Below are 27823 nucleotides of genomic sequence, written 5' to 3' on the forward strand. Positions count from 1 at the left end.
TTGTGGCACCTTTGAGATTAACAAATTTATTTGAGCATAGGCTTTCGTGAGCTACAGCTCACTTCATTGGATGCATTGAGCATAAGCTTCTGTGAGCTACAGCTCACTTCATCGGATGCATTCATTTAGACTGAATGCATCCAATGAAGTGAGCTGTAGCTCATGAAAGCTTATGCTCAAATAAATTTGTTAGTCTCTAAGGTGCCACAAGTCCTCCTTTTCTTTTTGCGGATTCTTAAATTCTGGCTGAGGGGGTGAAAAGGTGCAACAGTAATAACAGACTGGACACTGATATGGAGAAATGTAACTTGATATGTACAATAACCCCAAGTCACAGATGATTTATTGATTATACTCCATCCTTTGGCAGCCCCTTGGTGAAATTAAAATAGTGATGAACATAAGGATGGGTTACCTGTCTGATCCATTCCATGCACATTCAAACTTGTCAAAGATGCAGTCATTTTCATAAAGGGAACACAGCTTGCTCCTAAGGTAATCATGGACCTGTTTAACAGAAAAAGACAGTGCAGTTTTTACAAATCATTATTTTAGAAATGTTCTATACTACTGCTCTTACAGGTTGGTAGATTTTACAAAGATAGAGAGTACTTCTATCTCTTAAACAAGAGATCTGTGCTCTTCTGTAGTTCAATTAAAAGAGTGCTACAGAACTAATGGAGCAGGAAAGCTTTGGCTAGACCATGCTCTTTTGAGCATACTGTAGATTACCTTTCTCAAACATGGTTGATTCCTGTTAGTGTGAATTTCTGAACTCTAGCCTGATTCCAAAGTGGATCTTCCCCATTGATACAGCAGATGTGCTAATGAGAGAATGAATCGTCTAACTTAAATAATAATAATCCAAGATCTATATAGACTTTCACTTACAATATAGGGTTCAGAGAGAGGTCCCTTCTCCATTTATAAAAGCTATAATCTGTGGTATTACATTATACAGCAATTCAGAAATAAAGTATAGTATAGTGGTGTCTTATTTACATAGACTAGTACCCAGAATTCTCTCCCACTCATAGCTACTTCATATCAGTGATGATGTCTGAGATCTGAAAACAAACCATGAGTTCTTATCTTGCATGGTTTGAAAGTAAGATTCACAGAAGACCTTGTTTTAGGCTGTATACCTCTATGGAGTGTGAGTTTATCATAGAGGACATAACTCATGTGCATTGCATCAGTCCTTTAATTAATTCAATTTTTTTCTTCTGTATGATGTTCTTCACCCCCACATTGAAATAAGAAGCCAGAGAATTCCTGCCTGCACAACGCCTAATAATCCAATGCCTCCATCCGATATGAATGTTGTATAGATGACTTCTGAGGAAGTACTATATCAATGCAATGTAGCATAAGGACCAAATTTAGTCCTGGCATAAGAAGGTACCCCTTCCACTGAAGTTCATGGAAACTATGTCTGTTTATGTCAGAGATAAATTTGACTCTCTTGACTGTGGCGTTTTCAGCATCCTCCACTGGTCGAAGGCTAGAATCTTCTCCAACAAGATACTTTAATACCAGTTTCACTGCTCTGTCTAGCTAGTTCACTCAAGCATTATTAAAACTAGAACTGTTTGCAACAGCTGCACTGTACTGTACAGTGAACAAACTTGCAAATTAATTCAATTTTTTATGGGCTATAAATTTCGGTCATGGATCAATTTTCAGAATTAGATTAGTGAGCATCCTATCCTATATATGATCAGTTAAAGTTTGTCAGCTGAACACGCTATTTACTTAATAGCTAATAAACATGTGGGAGATGTGGGTGGAATGTTTCCCAGTTAAATGCATTTACTGAATGTTGCACTTTGTGGTGCACGTTCATGGTGGATGCTTCATGTAACCTTCATAATGAGAACATTCCATCTTCCCTTATTGATGGGCACCAGATTTTTTCAGCAGAAATTGGCTGGGTTCCCTAATTGTCACTCATCTCCGAGGCGACGATCATTGTCTCATTTGTTAATATTTTTAATTGTATTACAGGATCGAGATTATGTGTGTTAATAGTGTTTATTGTGTTAATTTATGTTATAGGAGTGGGGCCCTTTCATCAGCATCCTGATTGCCTAGCACAAAAATCAACACATGGAAGAAACTGACAAAAAAGGACGGGGCAGGATGAGAGGATGAAGCAGCAGTAAAATGATATACGTCGTATTCAGTGGTCTCAGATCTCCACCTGCCTAGCCATTTTCATCTCCTCATGCTCTTTTTTCTGCTATCTGTTCCATGTGCCACATGACCACTGTGACTAATGCTCCCTTGGAAAAGTGCGTTCAGCTCTACAACTTTTAATCAGCTATGCAGTGCTTTGTGTTTCCTCCACTTTCATTCTTCCTTCTGAATTTCAGAAGCTCCTAACTCCTCGTTATCAAGGTGTTGGTGCTCTTCCACAGGCTTTCACAAATGCCAGCGCCCATTTGTCGGCTCTTCATTCTGACCTTTCTTTTCACTCTTGCTCACACTGATACCCTCCAGGATAACTGTGAGAATCTTCACGGTTAAAAATTTGAACATCTGCCCTGTTTTTCCATTGAAACCTCCCACTCATGGAATGTTGAACCATCATAAAGATGAGGTTATCAAATCAGCTTCCATTCCATCAGTAAATTAAACAATGACTAGAGGCAACCGTGCACCAACATTACCAAGATCACTGCTGTGTTGGCCTCTGCAAAGGTGGCACAGCAGTTGTGTGGATGATTCCAGATGTTGATTTCATCCCTTCCTGCACCAGTCAGCAGAGCAGCTGTGGAAGGGAGCACACATTTCTAGCTCTAAGACTGGCACAGGAGTGGCTTTCTCTGGGAACTCTTGGAAGCTCCACATCATTTCCATAGTGGCTCAGTGCTACAGTTTTGCCCTCTCTCTCCTATCCTCGATGCAATGGATTGATGTGACTGACCATTTAGAAACATGGTTTCAATGGGATAATCTGTGGTCAGTGGCATTGCACGAAAACACTTTTTTTTATAAAAGTCTAATACCACAAGCAATAAAAGTACTTTAGTTTGTACATTTAGGTTTTTCATTATTATTATTAATAATAAATAATAATAATAATAATAATAATTATGATAAAATTCATCCACTGCTTAATGAATTCTGGAAGTAAAGTCCACACTATCGTGGTTTGATGATAAAACTGAATTTTATTGTCCAAGTATTGCTTATATGTGCTATCTCGCCATCTATGAAAAGTGTTCCAATTTCCATAAAAACTGTTCTTAATGAATTGCCACCAGAATTTTCCTTTCTGGAACCATGTTCCTCAGTTATGTAAGCCCTTGACAGAATTATCCAGACATTCTACACTCTGGGGAAACACTGGGGAGCTATTTTGATGGAACAAATTATTTCAGGCAAGGATTGTCATGACAAAAGGCACATTAGTTTGAATTATTGTCATTTGGCCTTGCCCACTTTGAGATCACACTGATACTAACCACAAACATGGTCACGTTTGGTTATTGATAACAGAGTTCTGTATTATTCTGACCTCAAGGTGATGAGGCCTTAGAGAATTACATAGAGATCTTGTTTAGAAGATGTCCAAGAAACTAAATTCTGTCAGTGGAGCAGTTATAAAACTTATCTCTTCTTGACCCCTATGGAAAATCTCCTATCGTGACCCTTCATGGAAGCAATCTCATCTAGCTTTCAAAATATATACATTCCATATGTGCACATGGCACTTCACAGCAGTCTAAATTTAGACATCCAGTAATGTACAATGATGACTACAACAAGGGAGGACCAGACACAGTGGATTAAAAAGGCCAAGGGTTGCAATAATATACCATGTTGTTGTTTCAGTTAGGAATATGCTTAACAGTTCTCTGAGAGCAAGTCATATATGAGTGACATAAGGAGTAGGAGGAAGGCAGGTAAAATGGTGAACCCATCAGAGCAACAGAGAGGAAGGGAAGGTGGATGGAGTGGAAAAGGGCACCGGCAGCAAAAGAAAGGCAGAAGGATGGTTCTGTAAAAAGGAGAATGTGGTGGGGGACACAGCGAGGGCAGGATGTGATAAGCTGCCACAAAAGAGCAAAGTCAATATGAGAGGGTTTTAATATTAGTTAACTGGGCTGACTGTGGGAAGCAGTGAGGGCTTCCCCCTTGCTGCTAGTGCAAGTGCCATTTGATTCCAGACACCTGAGGCTTTTTGTTGGCCACCCCCTTGAGGGGGCAGGCGGCTGGGTGCTGAGCATGAAACGGAATCATGTTATGTGGATTCCTTCTAGCAATTAAAGGGGAAACGGAGAAGAGAAATAGGGTGCAGTTCAGAGCACATCAGAGGGATATCATTTTTCTCTAACTTTATTTAGTGGCAATAGGCTCGAGATAATGCAGTTCAGAGTCCTGCACAGGATGTATTGGAAGTCTGCATGTCTTTATAGTTGTGCCTTATGAGAACTTGGCATTTGTTAAAGTAAGTAGTGCTAGTCTGAGATACATTACAAAGATTAGTTCAAAATACAACAGAATATTGGGACTGAGTAATGAATATTATCGATGGGATGTGAGGATAAAAATTGCCCCGACCTTCAGTTACTTAATGTACATAAGTTCTTGTTATGAAGAACACATTTTTACAATGGTTGTCCATAGCACTACGACAACAGTGTGTAGAACAGGAGAAAATTTAGACACAAAATAGTAGCAACATGGGGAGACTGATACAGTTTTTCAGTAGTTCTCAGCCAGGGGTTCAAGGCCCCCAGGTTTCAGGGGAGCCTCCAAGTTGGGCCAGCATTAGACTTGCTGTGGCCCGGGGCAGAAAGCCAAAGTCCCACTGCATGGGGCTGAAGCCCAGGTTCCTGAGTCCTGCCACCAAGGGTTGAAGCTGAAGCCTGGGCAATGTAGTTTCATGGGGGCCCCTGTGGCACGAGGCCCCAGGCATCTTCCCTGCTTGCTACCCCCTAAAGCCGCCCTGGCTTTTACATGAGAAAACCGGTTATTGCAGCACAGGTGGGCCGTGGAGTTTTTATAGCACGTTGGGGGGGGGAACCTCAGAAAGGAAAAGGTTGAGAACCCCTGCAGTAGATGACAAAGCGAGCCTCTTAACGAGTATCTTATATCCTGAGTACATGATGATCCACCACATTTTAAAGCAATATTAATGTTATAGATGAGAACTCTTTTTACCCTACAGTAAATAATTGCTACATGGGTTATGAGGCATTAGATGAAATGATGTAGCTCAAATATTCTTATTTATTTTGTTTATCATCTTATGTTTCACTTCCCTTTTTTGTATGGAGGCTTTTCTTTGTTATTTGTTTGCTTGCAGCTGGAAAGGCATAACCTGTAGATACAGTCCACCAAGCCCAGATTTTCAGAACTGTGTATGAGCAAATACATGTCCAATTTGCACGCACAGTTATTGTGCTTACATGTGCAGTTGTAGCAATTACATGTGCAAATATCAGTATATTCAAAAATGCACAGTTCTGAAAATCTGGGCCTTAATTGCTGCCTTCTGAGTACATGTCAAGGTGCATAATAATATTTCTTTATTAATTTGCATTTGCTATCCAGACATTCGTGTGTCTGTGGCCTGGTTGACATAATATTTGCATGAGAAAAATATATTTTAAAAAGTATAATTTTTGAACATTTTCTCTTTTCTATAAAACCCAGAACCATCTTTTCCAAGGAGAAGAGGACAAAAGGCTGCAGAAAATAGCCTGAATTTGTTGAATCCTAATCACTGATGTTATACTGTCCTATGAGGCATCCTCTCATAAATCACTCGTGATCTTCCTTGTTTTGTCATCTGCAAAGGATTTATTTATATCAATGGCATCACTATCCTCTCTACAGTGGGTAAGTGTTTGAAAAGCAAAGAGAATCTATAGTTTCATGGAAGGCAGCAAGACCTAGTTTTAGACTTTCCATCTTTTTATAAGCTTCTGATTATTGCAGTTAGTAGTGAAAAATCTACATTTTACTCATTTCCCACATCTCTGCATGGAGAAATATAACTTTTTAATTGGCCCCACTGCTAGGTGTCAGGTTGATTTAAAGGTGGCCGGCTTATTTCAAAGATTCGTACATGAGGAAATAAAAGCAGATGTCAGACTCAAGACAAACAGGTTGGCCTGACCATCTCTTTCCCCCTAGGGAGAAGGCTGCTTACCACATTAACATATATGCAAAATAACACATTGCCAGAGGTCCCAAAATCTTAGACATGGATGTAACATACCAAATACTGTTTTATTTCCCTCACTTCTCATCATGTTTTGCATAAGAACCAAAATCTCTAACACATTTATCACTATCAGGGCAGTTAAGTTACTTAAGAAAGTCAGTTTGTGGCTTTACAGGAATGTAAATTGACATTTTCAAAGGCTAATATGGGATTTAGCTACACAGCTCCTACTGAAACTAATGGGATGTGTCCCTGAAACCTGAGTCTGTATTGGCTGCTTGTACAGTTAAAGAGAAAAGAAAAAGAAGACCCTAAATACTGTTATGGTGGGATTTGGCCTGATAAACCAGACTCCTGAGTTCTTAGTAAATGTTACCAGGAGTTCAGGAAAATAATTAAAAAAAAAAAAAAAAAAACCCAAACCCCACAACCCTATTCCCACAGCAGGGAACACTGAGCTTTACCTCCACGGACCTAGAATGTGAGATATATACAGCAGAATATTCATTTTCAACTCCTGATCTCCTGCAGGACTGTCTACAGCTAGGCATTACTGACCAGCCCAACTGTACTTTTAAAGATTGTCATTTTACATATACTTATGCAGAACATAGTTTTCAACAGCTTTTTCCCATTGTATTTTTGCAACAAGGACGTTCTGGGGGCACACTTGTCCCACTTTGAGCGATCTTAGAATATTTTAAACTCAGATTGTTCTTACCAGATGGCACAGACTCCAGGGCCCAAATTCACTATTGGCTGAAGTCAGCAGAATTGCATGCTCCAACACTGAATTTGTCACCTTGTGTGAGTTTGACTGGCATTAGCCAAACTCCCACAGTGATGACAATATTTTGATTTAACAAGGGTTTCTTTTGTGATTAGGCCAGTTCAGAACTCTAGGAAGAAATCTACATGTGGGATTTTCAAAAGCACTCAGCACTGGCCTAATTCTGCTCCCCCTAACTTAATGGTGCAGCTCTCATTGATTTCAATGGGACCAGAGTTAGGCCAATGCTGAGCACTCTTGAAAACTCGAACCTACGTCTTTATTACAACCATTAAATTGTGGAGTTGCATAATGAACATATTGATGCAGAACTGAAGAGATGATTCCCCTTGATATAGACAGCAGTTGTTTTAAGGGCCAAATTCAACTTTGGTATAGCTCCATTGACTCCAGAAGAGGTAATTCTCTCTCACCCGTGCTCAAGTGAATCATATCTACTATTTATTTTAAAGTGACTCTTGTATAACTGTGATCTCAGAACAAGCACTGCAGATCTACAGTGCACTATGAATGTGTTTGGAATATGGAGATGTTTTTGCAGTGTTGCACTTTAAGACATAGCAAATATCTACCTGATATGTTTCTATAGGCTTTGTTTCCATGTTCAGATCCCAGACTTTGACAGTGAGGTAATCCCTTGTTAGCATATATCGGCCACTGTGACTGAATTTAACATCCGACACTGAAGAGATAATTTCTGAAAAAAACGATCTGTTACTGGGGTCTTCCGGTTCTTCAAAAACTGGTTTAAAAAAAAAAAAAGAGAAAAAGAAATTAGAATATCATAAAAATGTTTCTTTATACAATTCCTTTTTATGTGCTTCTCTTTTGAAATAATATGGTTCAGGGTACAAATCCATACCATATAAAATGAATGTTCTGGCTGTTAATTTCTTCATGATAAGAATACAAGATTCACATTCTAAAAGATTCACATTTTAGAACACGGGCTTTGACAGTTTTGGAGGAAGCAAACATGTTGGCTCAGTTAAATTGACTACAGATGATGTCAGTTTAGAATTGAGTAACAATGATAGCTTAGAATTATCATTTATTATTTGTATTACACTAGAGCTTAGGAGCCCCAGTCATGGACCAGGACCCCATTGTTCTAGCTGCTGTACAAACAAACAACAAAAAAGACAGTCCCTGTCCTAAAGAGCTTATAATGTGATTAAGCATGTGTGTTACCTTTCATTCAGCATGATTCCAGACTGCTTTACACATAAGAATCATTTCATCCACCAATGAAGTACAACCACCCCTGTGTTTAAAGACAGCAGCTATTGAAACTCTTTGGAGAAAAGACTATCTTTTTGTTCTGTGTTTGTACAGCCCTATGAAAAAGTTGAGGATAGGAAATGAAACAAATTTTCCATTTAAAACTGGTGAGGGAAGGTATGTATTAAATGGAAATTAGTCACGATCCTGCAAAACACGACAAGGGATCGTTCATGTCCACAAGAAAGTCAAGAACAGAGTTGTGCAAATAACTGACTTTTCAGTTCACTGGCCAAGCCAAAAACTAAAACTGAACTGTTTTGGGTCAAACCCAAAATGATTTTTAATTTTTTGGCAAACCGAAAAGTAAAAAAAATAAATAAAAATGTTTTGGGTCAAATCAAATGAAACAAAATGTTTCATTTCATTTGGCCAATGTCAACTTTTTTTTAAATTGCAGCAAGTTTCAAAACTAAGTTATTTCAAATAAAAAATGGAAATGTTTCATTTCAAAAATGACAAAACAAATTTTTTTTTTGACTGAAACAATCTTGTAAACTTGACAAACTTTGGCAAAATGTTTTGGTTGACCCAAATCTGCATTTTGGCCAAAAAGAGGTTTATCCAAATAACATTGCCCAGCTCTAGTGAAGAACTTCATTTTATGTAATATCTCTAGAAGCAGAGATCCCGCATGACGTGACAGGATCAGCTGGTTCAGCAGTGGCACAATTAGTGAATCCCCATTGCTATTCTTCCACCTTATTTGTCCTGGAAGGGCTTCCATCCCATTACTGACCAGCTGCAACCCTGATTACTCTGGGGGATGTATTTATTATTATTGATTTTTTTTTCTTAAGAAAAAAGCCCTCTGCATCCTCTGCCAAGGCATTTGGGGTGCTGTACAATATAATAAAGCATTAATTATGGTTGAGATTTTCAAAGGAGCCTAAAGGAGGTAGGTACTCAACACCTATGAAAATGGCCTCTCTGAAAAATTCTGACCTAAAATGAAGAGTTAAAATTAGTGAAATACAGTATACGCTACAGTATACAACAACAACAATAATAATGCACTCAGTCCTTTAATCTGAACAGCTCAACATTATTTTTCAAAAGGAGAATTATCATCCCTATTTCACAGATGCAAAAACTGAAGACCTGTAGCTAACAATAAAAGATATCAGGTATATTTCAGATATCAACATGAAATATAAGCATTAATTAATATTCTAACATAGGCCTCAGGTCTATAAGACAATAGCTTAGCTAAACTGAGGCCTAAGGCCTAGAGACTTGACAGGAGCAACTAACCAGTAAGTGACCCTAGATCATAAGTTGTCACAAGATAGCAATGACCTTATATCACAAGATGTCATCAGGTAGAACATTGCATTAAGCAAGTGTTCCTAAACTGCTGATATTTAGGAAACATATATTGCAAAGTACCAGTTAAAGCCGGTTAGAATACTGTGGAGATTTTTGCAAACACAGGGAGTCAGCAATGTGCCAACCACAAGTTGTTATAGTGATTGAGTGACATAAACGTTAATCAGTACAAGGAGAACTAATAGCCCAAGCACCCATCAGGGTCAGAAAGAGACACTGGGACTCTTGACTCCCAGCCCCCTTTGCTAACCACTTAACCATACTTTTTCTGCATGTTAAGTTCACAATCTGAGGTGAAATGTCTGCAAGTAACTGAGGAAAAGAGTTTACTAAGTATTTAGATAAGTAAAGTGGCTTTCTCCCCCACCGCACCCTTAAAGCAAAATACATAAAATGCATCTGTGCGTGATTACTTTTTGTAGTCCACCAAGAATTTACTTCTCACTAAAATTCAAAGTATCTAAGTTACAGCTTCAGAGAATCAAAATAATGTTATGCTGAAAAATAAGAGAGTTGATTATATGCGGGTTAACTCAGAAAATGATGGGCAACTTTCTTTGCGGGTGGTGCATGAAACGCAGCCATGCTTGCACACGAGAATAGACTCTCTGTATTTAAACACATACAACAAATCTAAATGATAATTAACTACATCAAAAGAAAGAAAGAAAAAACTTTTCAGCCTGAGAGTAAACGAACACCTTTAAACAGCTCTCTGAAAATGTGCGGAGACATTCAGTAAGGTAGATATTTTGTAATTATCCTGTCAAGTTTTCAATAGAAGTCTGATGAGCACAAAGCAATTATCATCTCTCACACCTCTTCCCTTTAATCTGTCCAAACCATGTATTGTGAATGACAGGAATTTCATCCTCCTAATTATGATGTAAAGTTGTTATTAAAACCAGGAAAGAAAAAAGCCACTAAAAAGCTCTTTCATTTATGGCAGTGATGAGTTTTCTCTGTGTTTCTCAGCTTAAAAGCTCTACAGTTCTGGTTGAGTTCTGCCAATGATTTCAACAGGAGTTAGATCAGAACTGGGTGTGCTCTCTATTTCGTTACATAGTCATAATGGTCATGTACAATAGTGGCCCTTATTTAAGGGAAATAGATAGGGTTCTCTCATCATCTGCAGTATTCCCTGTTGTTTTCCTATATTTACTACAGTAAATACCTTGAATACTATAAATCACGAGGTTATTTATATTCAAATATTAATTTAGGTATTAAAGTCAAGGTTCACTACCTTTTTTAAAAGGTATTTTCTTTCTTTATGTGAGAGAAAATGGAATTTAGTAGCCCTGCTGTAAGCAACTCCTTTAAGCAGAGTAGCTAGCCCCAGGAAGATCGCCTCAGTATAGGGAGCATCTTTGGGTGGTTTTATGACCTCTGTAACACCCCTGTGTGCAGCAGATATAAGAGACATGCTAGGGAAAAGGGGAGTAGCTAGGGCATCCCATCACCCTGGGCATCTCTGTCTGCTATAATAGTTTGCTGGAGTCATTAGCATCAGTGTAAGGTAAAGCAGCCTTTGGTCTTCACTAATTCACACTGGGAGACCAGTATAGCATACAGTAGCCCCGGATCAAGAGAGTGCAAAGCTGCTTTAATTTTATATAGCAAGAGAAGTCTCATTCGACTGAGATTTGGAACCAGAGTTTTGCTGAAAGCTGCTTAAAAAATAAGTTATAATTCTCTAGCAATTACTAAATAACTTTGATAACGTCTAACTGTCTACCTTCAGTGATGAAAAAATGGATTTCATACTCCAAATGCAATTGTCCCTTCTCAATGTTAGTTACCGGTATATCAAAATGCTAAAGCTAAGTGTCCAATTGCAAACCATTGCACAAGCTGATGAACACGATCATCAGTAATCGTGTGTCATTTGAATTTTCATTTAACAGAACCTAGATTTAAATATGGTCTTGATGGTAGAGGCAGTGCTATCATTAGCTATGACTTTATCTGATGCAGTTATATGGATTTGCTGTAACTTGTGTGAAACAAATATTTTACAGAAGTTTGATTTCCTATCTTTGTGACTCTGTAGGTTTAAACTCAATAATTTCCCACTGCTTTCTTTTGTTTCCACCCTACTCATCTCACTGCCTGACACAGTGAAGAGGACCATGTGCAGGAACAAGTAGGGAAAACAGCATGTACAAGGGAGACCAGTGGGTCTGTGGAATAATCTCCCATCTGTCAAGCTCTGCAGCTTGTAAGGGAACTGTTATGTGAAAATGATAAAGAATGACAGAGACAGTTATTTTCTTCTAACACTGCCCAAGGACTTTATTAGAATAAACAAAGAGCATTAGCTCTTACATTTTGCTTCACTGCAGAACTTCTGCCTTGAACTTCTTCTAGCGCCCCTCCGATCCCACTGGCTTCTTGCTACAGATTTAAAACTAGTACCTATTTTCACAGAAAAATGTCTGACTGCGGAAAGGAGAAGATTGGGTTGATGGATGTGCTCCATGATATTGCTCCCCTAAAGCCTGTAAACAATTGGCAGCCTAAAATCATATTGCTTCCTTCTAAGAAAAATCTGAAGGAAACTCCATGAGTTGAAATCCAAATTTCTTTGCCTTTACATATGTTTCTTAATGTAGGAGAGGAGGAGACAGTATAGGTCAGTGTGTGTAACATAATGCTGCTGTAGCTTGCCCTTCCACCGTTTTATCTTGGGCCTGATTTTGCAACTCCTTACTCACATGTCAGTAGGCTTACTCATATGAATAGGGACAGCCTGTGCTGGTAGCGTTTGCAGGATCAAACCCTATAGAGGCAGCAGTTTTGTCAACAATACGCATTGTCATTCAGTCAGACGGATCCTCATTTTGAATGCAATATCACTGCTATGTTGATAACACTAATTTACTGTATCAAGACCATTTTAAATACAATCATCATTAGTTACATGATCACATACTATTTCTTAAACTATATAATACATGACAAGTTTTTTTCCCTACATCCTTGTAAGACGCATCATCTAAAGTACATACTGAACGAGACACTAGTGCTGTATATAAGTAATTTGTACAGACTCTTTGTGTGGTATACACTGAAGTACAATGGAGCAGAGCTCAGGTTCCGTGTGAAATATTGACCTTGGGAATTTCCTGACTTAAAAGTCCTTAACTGCAACCTTAGTGTTTCTTCAACATATTGTTCTATGTGGAATTAAATATTACGTAAAGATATAGAGGGATGTGTAGGGGAAGATTTTCAAAGGCACAAGCTGGAGTTAGGTGCCCAAGTCCCACGGATTTTCAACCAGAGTTCAGCACCTAACAGTCCTTTGTGCCTTTGAAAATCTCCCCTATAATTACATCATGTGTATTCAATGAAAAAAATCTAATATTCATGTAACTCTGATGAGAAATCAACAATTAAAAAGTTAATGAGTTACAGAAGCCAATGTTGAATATACAACTTTAACTCTTCCCATTTGTGTGTTTGCCGTAAACATGTTTTTATTTTATATTAATTGCCAAAAATAGATGATAATATGCAAATTGGACTTGCTTATTCCACCTTATATTCAATATACATATATTGTAGGTGCCAGAGAGTACTAGTGCAGAAGTTTTCAGTCTGTGATGTGGCCCACAGGTGATCCACAGATGCTGTTGGTGTGTGGAGAGATGGCCAGTCATCTCTGGCACCAATTCTTCCTCCTTATTCCCAGATGTTAAATTACAGTAAAATACAGCTAAAATACTTTGTTTCCCAATATTATTTTCCACATAGATGTAACAGGGATATGTAGCGACTGGGAATAAAAGGGAGGTGGTCCTACAAAACAACACTGGTATTATGCACTCTCCACTATGGAAAAAATATTTGAGAGTCTCTATTCTGCTGTGTAAAACAGATTGGAACTAAGTGGATATTTTAGAAGTCATGTGTCCTCTTTCCCAAGAGCAGCCAAAACATAATTTACACCTGATGAAAGTATACTTAAAAAGGTTACATTCCTGCAGAATGTTTTCCTTTGTTTGGCTGGACTGATTTTCTGAGCCAGTGGGCACACACAATTTTTACTAGACTCAATGGAAGCAATGGGTATTCTGCACCACAGAAAATCAGCCCACTTTTGTTTGGTTGCTTAATGTTAATCATTCAAGTGTCAAAATTTTAGCCTATCTGTTCATGATTCTTAACACACACACACACACACACAGTTCACAGTATAAGGATGCAGTATTGCTTCAATGCAACACAGCACAAACAACCATGTAGCCTAACAAACAGCTGAAAAAAACCTCCATGATACTTTATATCTCATAAAAAGACTTGGTGTAAAACTTCAAACTTTCTGAAAACAATTACTTTCTCCCCCAAGATAGAAAGTTTCTGTCCTCGATACTTCTGAGTCGATTGACATAAAGCACAGGCTCATCAAGGCATTGCTATAGGACAGACAGTTTCAAAACAGAAATGTTAATAATGCTACTCAAAGAGCCGAGTGATCTGTTTTAAAGTTAAAACAATAACAACCCCTTAAGATATAATGGGTGATGGTGTTAGAACAACCATCTATTATCTGAAGCTATGCTACACAGTTATAAATTCATACAAAAGAAATAGTATATTGGTAGGATAAAAGAAATGTCAACTGAACACAGTTAAACTAGGTTTCAGAGTAGCAGCCGTGTTAGTCTGTATCCACAAAAAGAACGGGAGTACTTGTGGCACCTTAGAGACTAATAAATTTATTTGAGCATAAGCTTTCGTGGGCTACAGCCCACTTCATCAGATGCATAGAATGGAACATATAGTAAGAAGATATATATATATATATATATATATATATATATCTTCCATTCTATGCATCCGATGAAGTGGGCTGTAGCCCACGAAAGCTTATGCTCAAATAAATTTGTTAGTCGCTAAGGTGCCACAAGTACTCCTGTTCTTTTTACAGTTAAACTAGTCTTTCATAGAACTAAAAAGGAGAGACCTAGACAGCACAATCTCTGAAAAGAGCTGTTATCAAGACCCAGGAACTCTGTGGTAACTGCCAGGCTTTTCTACAGTTGAAATACCAGTAAACTAAAACAAGCAAACAGTAAGGTTGATGATAATGTCATATAATTCTAAACAATAGAGAGGTGAGCCTTGGAACTTGTGTTACTGAAGACCAAGAGCAGGATTATAGACAAAAACACGTTTCTGCTATTTCAAAGTGGAATGGATTCAGGGTAAAGCTGAATCATGCCTACATACATTCTATAACATGTAGTTATCAGAAAAATATAAAAAACAAAAGTAGTCCTGTAAGATGATGGAGACTCCACATAGATGACATGAGAGTCTACTGTGTAAAAGATGAATTCATAAATGACATAAAAGGATGTTCCACAGAACATGCAAATGCAATCTCCTCTGACTGGACTTATGGAAAGTCATTTCATAAGTATGGTGGTTCTTCTGATTCAGCTAGGATGACTTAAGCTATTTGCTTCCCTAGCTGAAAACATCTGGCTTTTCACTAGCCCAGAAACCAGGATGAAAAACTAAGAACTGGATCCTTAGCTGGCCACTGATGGCACTTCTTCTGGGAGCAACTCAAGATGTGCCCCAGATAAGCACCGTATTATTAAATTTAATTATTTATATTGCAGAAGCATCTAGGAGACCCAGTCATGGACAAGGGCCCCGTTATGCTAGCTGCTATACAAACACAAGACAGATAGTCTTGGAGTTTACAAGGAGCTTACAATCTAAATTAACTCATTCCTTCTTTTAAATCCTTAAGGGAAGACCTCAGTGATCTCAGAGTAAGGCATACACTACTACTTGAAATAATGGTACCTTGACATTAATGGAATTTTGAGAGACCAGCCATTGCAAGTTTTCAAACAGAGCTGGAGAATTTATGTACATTCATTCCACTTGATAGGTAATAAAGATTTTTATACATCATTTTATTTTCAGCTGATTAATTGGTTTTTCTAAGTTAAATGCCCCTCCGAAAGTATGACCTTGAGTTTAAAAGCAATATAAATGACTTAAATGTATGCAGGCCAGATCATCAGCTAATATAAATCTGCATATTCCGTATGCTGATTTATAACAGCTGAGGATCTGACCCATAATGTGTATTTACTTCTCTTTCACTAATAAGATTCATTCTATAGGTCTACAAATAATATTTTGATTTAATATGTGGTTAATGAAGAGTCTTGAGCATAGAACATTCATTACATTAGTTCAGCATGGTACTTACTTTAACTGTGCTTAGGTGCAGTGAAACTAGAGCTGAGGGACAGTGCATCTTCAGTTGTGTCAAATTAAATTGACAACTTTTCCAGACAAAGATAGAGAAGTTTCAATTAATTAATGTATGGTTTTAAAGAAAAGGGGCCAGATCCTCAAATTATGTGAATCAGTACAGCTCCTTTCATTGCAATGGAACTATGCCAATTTAGAGAATCTAGTTGAGAATCTGGCTGAGGATTTTACCATTGTTTTAACATTTGGTTAAAGTATTGTAAGGGGTTATTGTAGACCAAGATTACAGTTACAGATCACCTGTAATTGTACCTTCTTGTGAATTTTAGAAGAAACTAGAAGTATTTTTGAATCATTAAGTGCATACTTGGGTGAAACATGTGGTATTTGGGTGTGCATGTGTGTGTGTGTGAGAGAGAGAGAGAGACTGACAAAAGCTTAGTTATTAATTATTCTTACCTAGGTGTGGTAATTTAGAACTGAAATGAAACTGTGTTATTTGTTAGCAGTGTTATTGTAGCTGAGTTGATCCCAGGATACGAGATAGACAAGGTGGGTGAAGTAATATCTTTTATTGGGCCAACTTCTATTGGTGGAAGGTACAAGCTTTCTTTCTTCTTCAGGTCTGGAGTTGGAAGCAGATGCTTCGTTCCCCAGACCTAAAGAAGAAAGAAGAGCTCTGTGTAAGCTCGAAAGCTTGTCTCTCTCACCAACAGAAGTTGGCCCAATAAAAGATATTACCTCACCTACCTTGTGTCTTTCTACTGTATTAAGTAAGTCATGGTTCAAGTTTCTAACTTTGGAATAACTTTTGGTTGAGCTGTCACTGACAGTTCAATACATTTTTATTGAAATAAAACTTGATGGGCAAATATGCAAGGTCCTGCACGAACTAGCCATAATTTCCATACTAGTACCAAAATCCTCTCCCCAGAATCACACAGAATTATTTTAGGATGTTACACTGATGCCCATCATCATAATGTCTGAGTGCCTTCCACATAAAATCAATACCAATGGGGAAAGTCTCCGGCACTTGGCATTGCTTTAACAATTTGTGATAAGATTTTGATTACTAATATTTATGTACTTTAGTTCTTTACATTTTAACTTCTTATATTCACTTCTTAATCTTACTTTGTAAATCCTCTCATACATTCAGCTTTGTTTTGTATTTTTAGTAATTTCCTGTCATCTTTCAAGTAAATATTTATTAATAAAATATATACATTTATAAGTATTCTTGAGTCTACTTTAGCTAAGAAACATGAAATTCAATGATTTCATAATTAATTAATGACAACTATTTAACCAATGTGTTTTATGCTATATTAACCCTAATCTTCTCAGATTGCCTATCCTGTTTTAAATCAAATACTTTAGTCAAATTCATAAACATCAAAAATTAGTTTTGAGGGCTGCATGTCCATTTCACTTTCCTGTCATTATCTGTCCTTATGTGATAAAAGGTAAAATTTCTCAAAAAATAATTCCGCCCCCCTTTAGATTGCAAATACCAACCACCAACTAGCACACCTCTGGCCAGTGACCCATCATTAAAAGCAAGATTTCTCATCAATACAGCTAGACAGTATGAATTTTAAATGTAAACCATCAAATCAATATCTAAGAATCTGTTTTACTATCTGGTATTCTACAGTGAGTTGCTGTAACTTGTCACAAGATGCAAGGGACAGTGCAAGAGGGCTGAACTAGGTCAATACATAAAGATCAATGGGGGAGAGCTTCACTGGAGAGATGCTTATATTAAATGTTGCTTCACTAGGGAGTTTGTTAATAAAGAGTGGTGCTAAAGAATCCCATGCAAGGAAATGGGGGAAGGGATGGGGTAATCTTAAAGGCAGAGCATCATTAAACTGCAATCTTGCAAAGATTTATAAACATGTTTAACTTTGAGTAGTCCCACTGAAGTTAATGGGACATGAGACTACCTGGTACGTACAGTTAAGCACATGTATAAATCTTAGAGATTGGGGCCTAAGACTGGGAGAAATAATCCGGCCCCACCACCCCCTTTGAAATGGCATCTTGAACAAAAAATGGAAATCTGGAAAGACAATGGAAGATGTTTATTTAAATATATTAAATTGCAACAAAAAACAAGACAGCAGTTTTAACTGAATAATTAAAGAAATCTTACAGTAATTATTTGCTCTGACTGGGTTTGTGTGTTTTGGGAGGTTAATGAAATGCCTTTTTAATGATAAATCATTTATGCCTGCTTCAGTACTATATTTTTTCTTACTATTTGATGGCTGCAAGTACATAAATCAGATGATTTTCTTTTTACTTTTATTTAATTTTAATATATTTGCATAATCAAGGGGAAAGATGCATAACTAATACCTGTCTTTCTGCAGTAGCAGTTCCTAATTTTCATTATCTATTTTAAATTATTATCATCACAGAAGTGCTCTACATCAAAGACAATCTTACATTGATGAGGCCCAATCCTGCAGATGGCCCACAGGATATCTCTTACTGAATCCAGGGAGATTTCTGCACAAAGAAGGACCCTTTATAGGATTGGGTCCGCTATGTGTGAAATTGGAGTGATAGATCTGTAGTGACAACTGTAATTAGGAAATTTATGAGAAGTAAAATTACCAAGATGTGGGCACATTTTTATATCTAAGTTTCATAAAATGGGGGATATGATGGAATAATGGATACATGCATTAGCAACACATTCTTAAAGCCCAAGTCCAGACCTTCAATAGGGAAAACAAACCTTTATTAACACATGTGACTGAAGTGTTATGAGAGCTCAGATTAAGTTGAACTGTTTTCTGTACAATGTCACATGACCTCACAGTTCTCACCTGGAGTAGACCTACTTTTACAGCTGCCTCTGAACACACATAATGCGAACATTCCCTCCCCACTCGCCCACACCCATCTCAGATGACAGACTTGCATGAGGACAGAAGCAGTAATCTGAAGATAATTTCTTAAATGTAAAGCTCACACAAAAGGAACACAAGTTCCCTCTTTTCCAGTCCTACAACAAGCATCATTCATTTGGAACGGTCAATATTAATTAGCAAATCCAGCAGGGACATTCTGTCAGGGTTTGTAGGTGTGTGTATCTGGTTGTTCTTTGTTTCAAATGAAGGATAATCCATATTCAGTTAGAGGTCAGAAAACTGTCACTACTAAGTAATCCCAGTGTCCTTTCAAAGCATGTTAGTTTGATTTTAAAAATCAGTGTGTACCTTTTATTTTCTGGTTTCTTTGTCTGATTCTATGGTTTGGTGGCTGCTTTAGCTTTCTTGAGTTTAGTATCTCTAGATTCTGCCAACGAAAGAGAAGGTATGTGATTCTTCTAATTGCCAGACTGGGAGTAACTGGCTGAAGTTCAGGAGAAGTACTGATCATTGTAAAGAGGAAAGTGCATGAAATTTACTGAAAGTGCATCAATCTTACTGAACTTTGTACTGTTGATTATGGTCTAGATCAGAGGTGGGCAAACTGTGGTCCGCAGGCCACATCCGGCCCGCAGGACCCTCCTGCCCAGCCCTTGAGCTCCAGCCGGGGAGGCTAGCTCCCAGCCCCTCCCCTGCTGTCCCCCCACCCCCACAGCCTCAGCTCGCCGTGCCGCCAGCGCTCTGGGTGGCGAGCTCCTGCCAGGGAGCGCAGCTGTGAGAGCCATCAGCCTGCCCCAGTACTCTAGACTGTGCAGCTGGCTCCGGCTGGGCAGCGCGGCTGCCAGTCCTGGTGCTCTGAGTGGCATAGTAAGGGGACAGGGAGTGTGTGTGGTGGGGCAGAGGGTCCCGGGGGGCAGTCAGGGAGCAGAGGGCGGTTGGATAGGCATGGGAGTCCCAGGGGGCCTGTCAGAGGGCGGGGGTGTGGATAGGGGTCGGGGCAGTCAGTGGGCAGGGAGCAGGGCAGGTGGTGGATAGGGGTGGGCTCCGGGGGGGGGCAGTCAGGGCGCAGGAAGTGGGAGGGGGCAGGGGCCAGGCTGTCTGGGGAGGCACAGCCTTCCCTACCCAGACCTCCATACAGTTTTGGAACCCCTATGTGGCCCTCAGCCAAAAAGTTTGCCCACCCCGGTCTAGATTTTCAGAATGGCTGGTGATGTGTCCAGATGGTCTGTCAGATGTCCAAGTGATGACCTGCATGCAAAATTAATGTAATTGTGTATATAAATTAGACAAGCAATATGCCGCTCATTCTTCATAGTCAAAGTTCTGAAAATCTGTACCACTGTATCTGCATAACATGAAAATCTGGACCACTTGTATACTGATAACATGCAAACACCTGCAGCAACACCAAAAAATGGGAACTTCAGTGTTTCATTATAATTTAACATTAATTAAGTGAATGTTGTGGCAGCAGAGAAAACAGCATCATTGGACTGACATCTCTTGCTTAGTACCATCCTTCCCAGGCTGTTCTGCACAAGTCTCCTTGTAAATGATGGCTCTTACAATAGCTACAATATAGAAGAGAAACCTCTAAAGGAAAATTATTGGAGCCAGTAACATCATTAGTACCTAAAATGGTGAAGTTGTTTCATGCCTAGGAAGAATAGGCAGGGCATTTAGGGAAGTAAAATGGATGGTTTGTGAGCCCAGGTTAAAGAAACAGATTCCAAAATAGCAGCATTAAGAGAGCCGTAAGTCTACAGATGATTGAGCAATTAATTCACTGCTTTGGAAAGTATAAATCATCAGAGGTCAAAAATGAGACAGCTCTATAATTTAAAAGTTAGTTGGGTAAAAATCTGGGAAACTACAATTTGAACATTAAAGGCCCATTAGGAGTCCTGAACTACAAAGAAATCAGGATTTCTCTTTCGGAGAGGTTTGAAGAGATATTGGATAAATGTGAGGAATCTAAACCAGAGGCTGTTAAGGTCTCACTCAGATTCATATACATAAAGACTGAACAAAATAACAGTCAGCACTGATCTTCTCTAAAATTGCTCAGTTGTGACACAATTGTGAAAATCTGGACCACTTGTATATTGATAGCATGCAAACACCTGCAGCAACACCAGAAATTGTGACAGAGTGGCAGAATTTTCTCTTGCCTTCCTTCACAGGAAGGTCAATGGTAATTACCACTGTCATGATGGCATTTCTTTGATGACTGGGGCACAAAAAGTGAGGGGAACAGTCAAGGGAAAGATGATAAATTACAGAATCTCTGATCTATGATCTCATAGGAAACTCATTTTTCCACTGGTTTTGGAAGACCATTTAAGGATAACTTACTATCCATATAATTGAATAGAGGTGGTAGAGGGTGCTAGGGCCTCCTCAATTCTATGCTCACACTTCCTTTAAGGAAGAGGGCATAACTGTTAGATGTTTTACCTTTGGGCCAGGATTGTCCTGTCATCTATAACTTACATAAAATGCTGCATATGTACTTAGTTTTAAAATATGATTAAAATAAGCAATGTTTTCATCATTTTTCATAAAAAATTGCAAACATTTCCAAGTGGAACATTTCCCAGGCCTCCATGTGGTGGGTGATTTCAGGTTTGCTTTCTCATTCTAAGATCTTCCTCTGTTCTTGATACACCAGGCCATGCATGGGGACCAAATGGGTGTTTTTAAGTGGTTCCTGCTTGAGGTCCTTGGTTCTCAACCATGTGAAATGTTTTAGAGTTGAAAGCCTGAACTCTAATGGAAATGTATAAGCCACGAGAGTTATGTGCTAGGGGACTTTGTAACTTCTAAAAACTTCATAGGACACACTGGTATCGCTTATAACTAAACAGATTCCATCTTCCTTGCTTCAATCACTTCAACACATTCCTCCCTCACATAGCAAACTTTGCATGTTGGCAATGGATCTCTAGAAGAATCTTAAATCAGCTGAGTTAGCTGATTTAAAACACATCATGGAAGAAGTATATATTTTATAGTCTATAGGAATATCCAGAGGTAAAAGAAAATTCAACTTTAAACAAAATATGTAGTTTAAACAGATTACATCCTATAGGGCTGAATTTTCAAAAGTGCATAAACTGTGCCAAGTCTCCAGTGACTCTCATTATTTATTCACTGTGCCATATTCTTTCCCTATCTTTTGTCTCTAGCTGTCAGCCCAATTCTTCATTCTAACATTCAAACGCCTGTTAAAGGAGCAGTGGTCTTGCCCAAACCGAAGTAAAACAGCTGTACATTTAGAAATATGTATTGAACTCAGACTAGTAGTTAAAATAGCTTGAGTATTGATATTGCACTTGCTTCTAAATTAAAGCTTTACATTGAAAATGTAGGCCTACCAAAGTAGGTCATGTATAAAGAGAAGCCATGATCAGAGCCAGATTCATGTGGTCCATTAGCAAATGTAGGTGAACATTGACATGGCTCCAATACGGACACACTTTAATCAACATTTCAAACTTGTTTATCAAATGTCAGTATTTGATGATCTTTCAGTGAGCTATGTAAATAGATCTGCTGGTCTCGGACCTGTGCCTAGGACACAGGTGTCCACATCACAACTAACTGTGCTAATTGGCAGCCTATTAGTAGTCCTGGCAGGGGCAACACTATCTGAATGGGCATGAAACCCTCTTGTCCCCAGATTTGCTTCCTTCAGGTCAGGGTTGGGACGCATTGTTGGGGGAAAACTTTGCAGTGCTGCTACTGCCCATGCTGGTTTCTAGTCAATGAATATACCGAGGACTTTGAACTCTCTGTCTAGCAATGTAGCAGCCTTCAAGATTTTTTACTGTACTGAGTTAATGTACTTAGCGTAACCCATACTAAGTACATATTTATACAGTACTATATATGTGCATGGTGCTTTATAAATATCTACAAATGAAATGTCCCTGCCTCAAAAAGCTTGAAATCTACATTCAACAACACAGGAAAGGATTAAAAGGTGGGGGAGAAAGCATAAGAGAAAGGAGTGTAAAACAGTAATAGTTCATGAGATATGAGTAATAAGCCTATGATCTTATAAAATTTACTCATTGGATTTTGTTTATTTCTAATAATACTGCAATATATTTTAATCTGGGGACAGTGTCTGGAAGAGGGGCTCTGGAGAAGGTCAGTGACTGAAAACTGACTAGAAGAAGTGAATTTTGAGAAGAGATTTGAAGTAAGAGAGTCATGCCCAAGATCAAAAAGACTGTTCTAAATACGGGGGGTGGAGTAACTTATGGGGAAAGGTTGCATAAGGGCAAGCTGAGTTGGCCTGGGGAGGGTATTGGGAATATACAGAAATCATTTGTAAAACAGGTGTATACTGACTGGTATAAAATTCATGGTGCAGATATCAAAGAGATTGTCCTGCTAACATCTGAAAGCCTGGCTGATTTATTTTAAGATGAACGCTTTAGACTGTTATAGAGTTTACGGAACTAGTGTTGCACGTCAGGGTGAGCTATAATCAAACCAAGCCAATCAGCAGTACTCAGTACTCTTCCTTGTTAAAGCTTTGAAAGTTCTATCATTAACCTTATCAATTTTTCTCTTGTACATACTCCACACTCAGTTTCTCAATGAGCCTGACTCCAGTTTAGTGCAGCAATGCTACATTAAAGGGCTATTTTCTAACTCACAGATCTGGAAAATAGGGTTTAATCAATGACCATTAGACCTTGCTCTCCCTTCTGGCATAAAATGCCTTCTTTTCATTCAGGGTTCCTGTATTATTGTTTTAATAGGTTATGTCAAGGTTCCCTCCCCACTCTGAACTTTAGGGTACAGATGTGGGGACCCGCATGAAAGCCCCCCTAAGCTTATTTTTACCAGCTTAGGTTAAAAACTTTTCCAAGGTACAAACTTTGCCTTGTCCTTGAACAGTATGCTGCCACCACCAAGTGATTTAAACAAAGAACAGGGAAAGGATCATTTGGAGTTCCTATTTCCCTAAAATATCCCCCCCAAGCCCTTACACCCCCTTTTCTGGGGAGGCTTGAGAATAAACAAGATGAGCACAAACCTGCCTTGGATTTTTAAAACCCAAAAAACAAATCATATTCTTAAAAAAACAGAACTTTATTAGAAGAACAAAAAAGATAAAAGAACAACTTTGTAAGATCAGAATGGAAGATAATCTCACAGGCAGTTAGATTTAAAACATAGAGAATCCCTTCAGGCAAAACCTTATGTTACAAAAAGACACAAAAACAGGAATACACATTCCCTCCAGCACAGCAAATTTACAAACCAAAACAAAAAAACCTAACGCATTTTTAGCTAGATTACTTACTAACTTTACAGGAGTTGAAGGCTTGCATCCTTGATCTGTTCCCGGCAAAGGTATACACAGACGGACAAAAGCCTTTTTCCCCCCTTCAGATCTGAAAGTATCTTGTCCCCTTATTGGTTATTTTGGGTTAGGTGCCAGCAAGGTTACCTTAGCTTCTTAACCCTTTACAGGTGAAAGGATTTTGCCTCTGGCCAGGAGGGATTTTATAGCACTGTACAGAGAAAGGTGGTTACCCTTCCCTTTATATTTATGACATGTTATGATGGGCATTTGGCACTGTACAGGCCCTATTAATAGGAAGAGGGCATACAGGCCCTATTAATAGGAAGAAATGAAAGTATTACGGAAGAAAACAATTTAAGTAGGACAGGAAAACTCACAACGAAGACCCAAATTCTGTCACGCTCTCTTCTTTCCTCACAATATTTGATTTCCCCTCAAAGCACAAAGGTGTACAGCTAACAAAGGCAAAATACTGCCGAAAATTATTGTGGAAGGTTATTTTCTAAGAATAAGCAATAAACAGAGACCACATCCTAACCAATTCTAAGCACTTGCTTTTTTCCTTGCATCTGATGGGCTCAATCATGGCGGTTTTACTCAGTGTCTAGTAGCATGGGGGGGTGGGGGGAGAGCGGGGCTCTCCCACCGAGCAGAAGTGGTGCCTTTTTAATTTTTTGGCGCCTTTTTAATTTTTTTTTAACCAGCCTTTGGTGGCGGGGGAGTGAGGTGTCCTTCAGTGCCGCCAAAGACCGGAGTGAGTGAAGGACCCACCGAAGTGCTGCTGAAGACCCGAAGCGCCACCTGACCCACCACCGAAGACCCGGTGTGCCGCCGAGTGAGTACAAGTGGGTGGTGCCTTTTTTATCTCCGCTCCTCCTGTTTTCTCCACCTGGCTACGCCACTGGGTGTCTACTCCTGAAGAAATTCACCCCTGTGCAGAGACCTATGCACCACATACAGTGCATTTACACCCTCAAATGCATATTTCCTATTAATAAGACCTGTCTGCCTCAAAAGACTTCAGTGGGAACTGAGTGGTGCATATGCTTTTTGTGTTCCCTCTACACAAGAAAGATTTCCAGTTACTCAGTAAACCTCCCATTGACTTCAACAATGTCAAGTAGACATTGAAGGCCTGATTCTGTGAAGCACAGAGTGCCTCAGAAAGGCTCAATCCCAGGATTTGGCTCCATGAGAGTTAACAGGTATTCATCAAGTTCTTAGCTTCTCATAGGAACTGGCCACATGACAGTAGGTCAGATCTCAGCAGACTGTGAGAAAACAGGTTGTGAGCTCAAGAAAATGTTCCTGTGCCAACCTGCAGCAACAGGCACACAGCAACTCAACAGCTGTTACATTATTAGGAGGAGGAGCTCCCCATTCTGCTCCTCCTCCACGTGATGTTTTGGGCCACTTTTCCTCTGGCCCAGTCACAATACACATGTCTGCTGCAGCACTCTCATGTACATTGAATTTTGTGCTTTATGTATCTCAATAGCCAGAACACCATGAAGATACTAGGCATCTCCACTAATATGGAGGAATGGAATAATACAATAATGGGCCCAGTCTTCTTCCTAGTCAAGCCAATGGGGATTCTGAAATGACTTCCATGGGACAGTGATCAGGCCCTACATCAGTAGTGGGCTTATCTGAACACTGATGTGTGTGGAATTTTTTATATTTGGACAATATCCAAATCCATCATTTTCAGGGCAGATAGCAATCTATGGTTTCAAACAAATACACATGGCAATTGCTACTGAAACAGGAAGAGAATCAAAAAAATGGGAACTTGGGTCTAGATAAATATAATAGTTCTATATGTATTCAAGTATTTTGTGAAAGGCAGGAAGGAAAAAACTTCACAGGCTGGTGTGATCCCACAAAGCACATGTTCCCTTTGCTACAGTAGTAATTATTTCAGCTCATGCACTGTATGAAATGCAGACTGGATTTCATTTTTATGCACCCTATGACTGGATGGTCTAGGCCCTGAAGCCCCCTGTCGGAGGCCTCAGGGTCCTGCACACCCTTCCCAGGAAAGGAGTTGTGGAGCTAAGTCCTCCAAGCAGCCTAGAGCAACGGTGCAGGAAAGCAGCCAAACAGGAGGAGGCTATAAGGGGTTAGCCAATTAGAGGGTTGCAGGCTAGTATAAAAGGAGCTACAGTGCAGACCAGTGTCAGCACTGTAGCACCATGGACAGCTCAGTGCTGGCAGGGACTGGGAGAGAGAGAAAGAGCTCCTGGCTAGCTGCTGGGCCTGAACATAGAAGACCCCTGAAGCACTGTGAAACCTCGGGCTGCAGGGAAGTGGCCCAGGGAACTGAAAGCAGGTTTGTTAAAGAGACATGGTGGTCCCTGTGCTAGAACCTGGAGTAGTGTGCCGGCCTGGGTCCCCACCATAGGTCACCGGGGAAGTGGCTTACAATTAGACAGCGATAAAGCCCCAGAAGGTGATCTGAACTGTTAAGAGGCCCAGCTGGAGAGCTGGGGCCAGAACAGACCAGAGTGGGCAAAGAATCTCCAGGGTGGAAGCCCTGGGGGCATGGTCTCTACCAGGGCTAGGAGTGCTTAAAGACGTTGTTGGACTAATAACTAAGAAGAGATCTGTTTGAGTTGTGTTCTGTACAGACTGAGTGACTTGGCCAGAGGGCTGAGTCACTAGAAACTGTTAGAGAAATTGCCAGAAGGGGGACACCATAAACTCATAAGTGCAGACACACCTGACCAGAAGGGAGCGCTCGCAAGAGGTGCATGCCATGCTGTTACACACCCGTTCACACTGACTTAATTATAAACAAATAATTAAAGATATTCTTTAACTTCTACTTTTTAGTGGCTCCAGCGGAATTCAGAATCCTAGTTAGATAAATATTTGAGGTGCAGAGAGTCTTATATCATTAATTTTTTTTGCACCTGTTTTATTCTTAACACCCAATGTATGGTACTCACAGTCCATGGTTCGCCTTCTTCTTTATGTACATGTTATTGCCAATATCAATGCTGACCCCAGACAGGTCCAATGGGGAAAGTGATGCAGGGAAACCCTTTTCCCCGGTTCACCCCTCTGGGGGTCACCATGGTTTGTCTGTGTACACTCTCTGAACAAAAGGCCTGCAAAAGCACTAGAATTGATAGAACTGCGTAGGGCAGATCATCATAGAATATCAGGGTTGGAAGGGACCTCAGGAGGTCATCTAGTCCAACCCCTGCTCAAAGCAGGACCAATCCCCAACTAAATTATCCCAACCAGGGCTTTGTCAAGCCTGACCTTAAAAATATCTAAGGAAGGAGATTCCACCACCTCCCTAGGTAACGCATTCCAGTGTTTCACCACCCTCCTAGTGAAAAAGTTTTTCCTAATATCCAACCTAAACCTCCCCCATTGCAACTTGAGACCATTACTCCTTGTTCTGTCATCAGCTACCACTGAGAACAGTCTAGATCCATTCTCTTTGGAACCCCCTTTCAGGTAGTTGAAAGCAGCTATCAAATCCCTCCTCATTCTTCTCTTCTGCAGACTAAACAATCCCAGTTCCCTCAGCCTCTCCTCATAAGTCATGTGTTCCAGTCCCCTAATCATTTTTGTTGCCCTCCGCTGGATTCTTTCCAATTTTTCCACATCCTTCTTGTAGTGTGGGGCCCAAAACTGGACACAGTACTCCAGATGAGGCCTCACCAATGTCAAATAGAGAGGAATGATCAAGTCCCTCGATCTGCTGGCAATGCGCTACATATACATCCCAAAATGCTGTTAGCCTTCTTGGCAACAAGGACACA

General features: G+C 39.5%; 1 protein-coding gene across 6 annotated transcripts in view; it reads right to left on the reverse strand.

The window, feature by feature from the left end:
* PPP2R2C (protein phosphatase 2 regulatory subunit Bgamma) overlaps positions 1–27823 on the reverse strand; it is a 292251-nt gene that overhangs the window by 18015 nt on the left and 246413 nt on the right. For all 6 annotated transcript variants that reach the window (XM_037898107.2, XM_043544684.1, XM_037898109.2 and 3 more), the window contains 2 exons: positions 7544–7713; positions 416–507 (listed from right to left, as the gene is read on the reverse strand). In XM_037898107.2, coding sequence (XP_037754035.2) covers positions 416–507; positions 7544–7713 — 262 coding nt within the window. The remainder of the gene's footprint in view (positions 1–415; positions 508–7543; positions 7714–27823) is intronic.

The sequence above is a fragment of the Chelonia mydas genome, chromosome 4 (genome assembly GCF_015237465.2).
Source record: "Chelonia mydas isolate rCheMyd1 chromosome 4, rCheMyd1.pri.v2, whole genome shotgun sequence".
NCBI classification, from domain to species: domain Eukaryota; kingdom Metazoa; phylum Chordata; order Testudines; family Cheloniidae; genus Chelonia; species Chelonia mydas.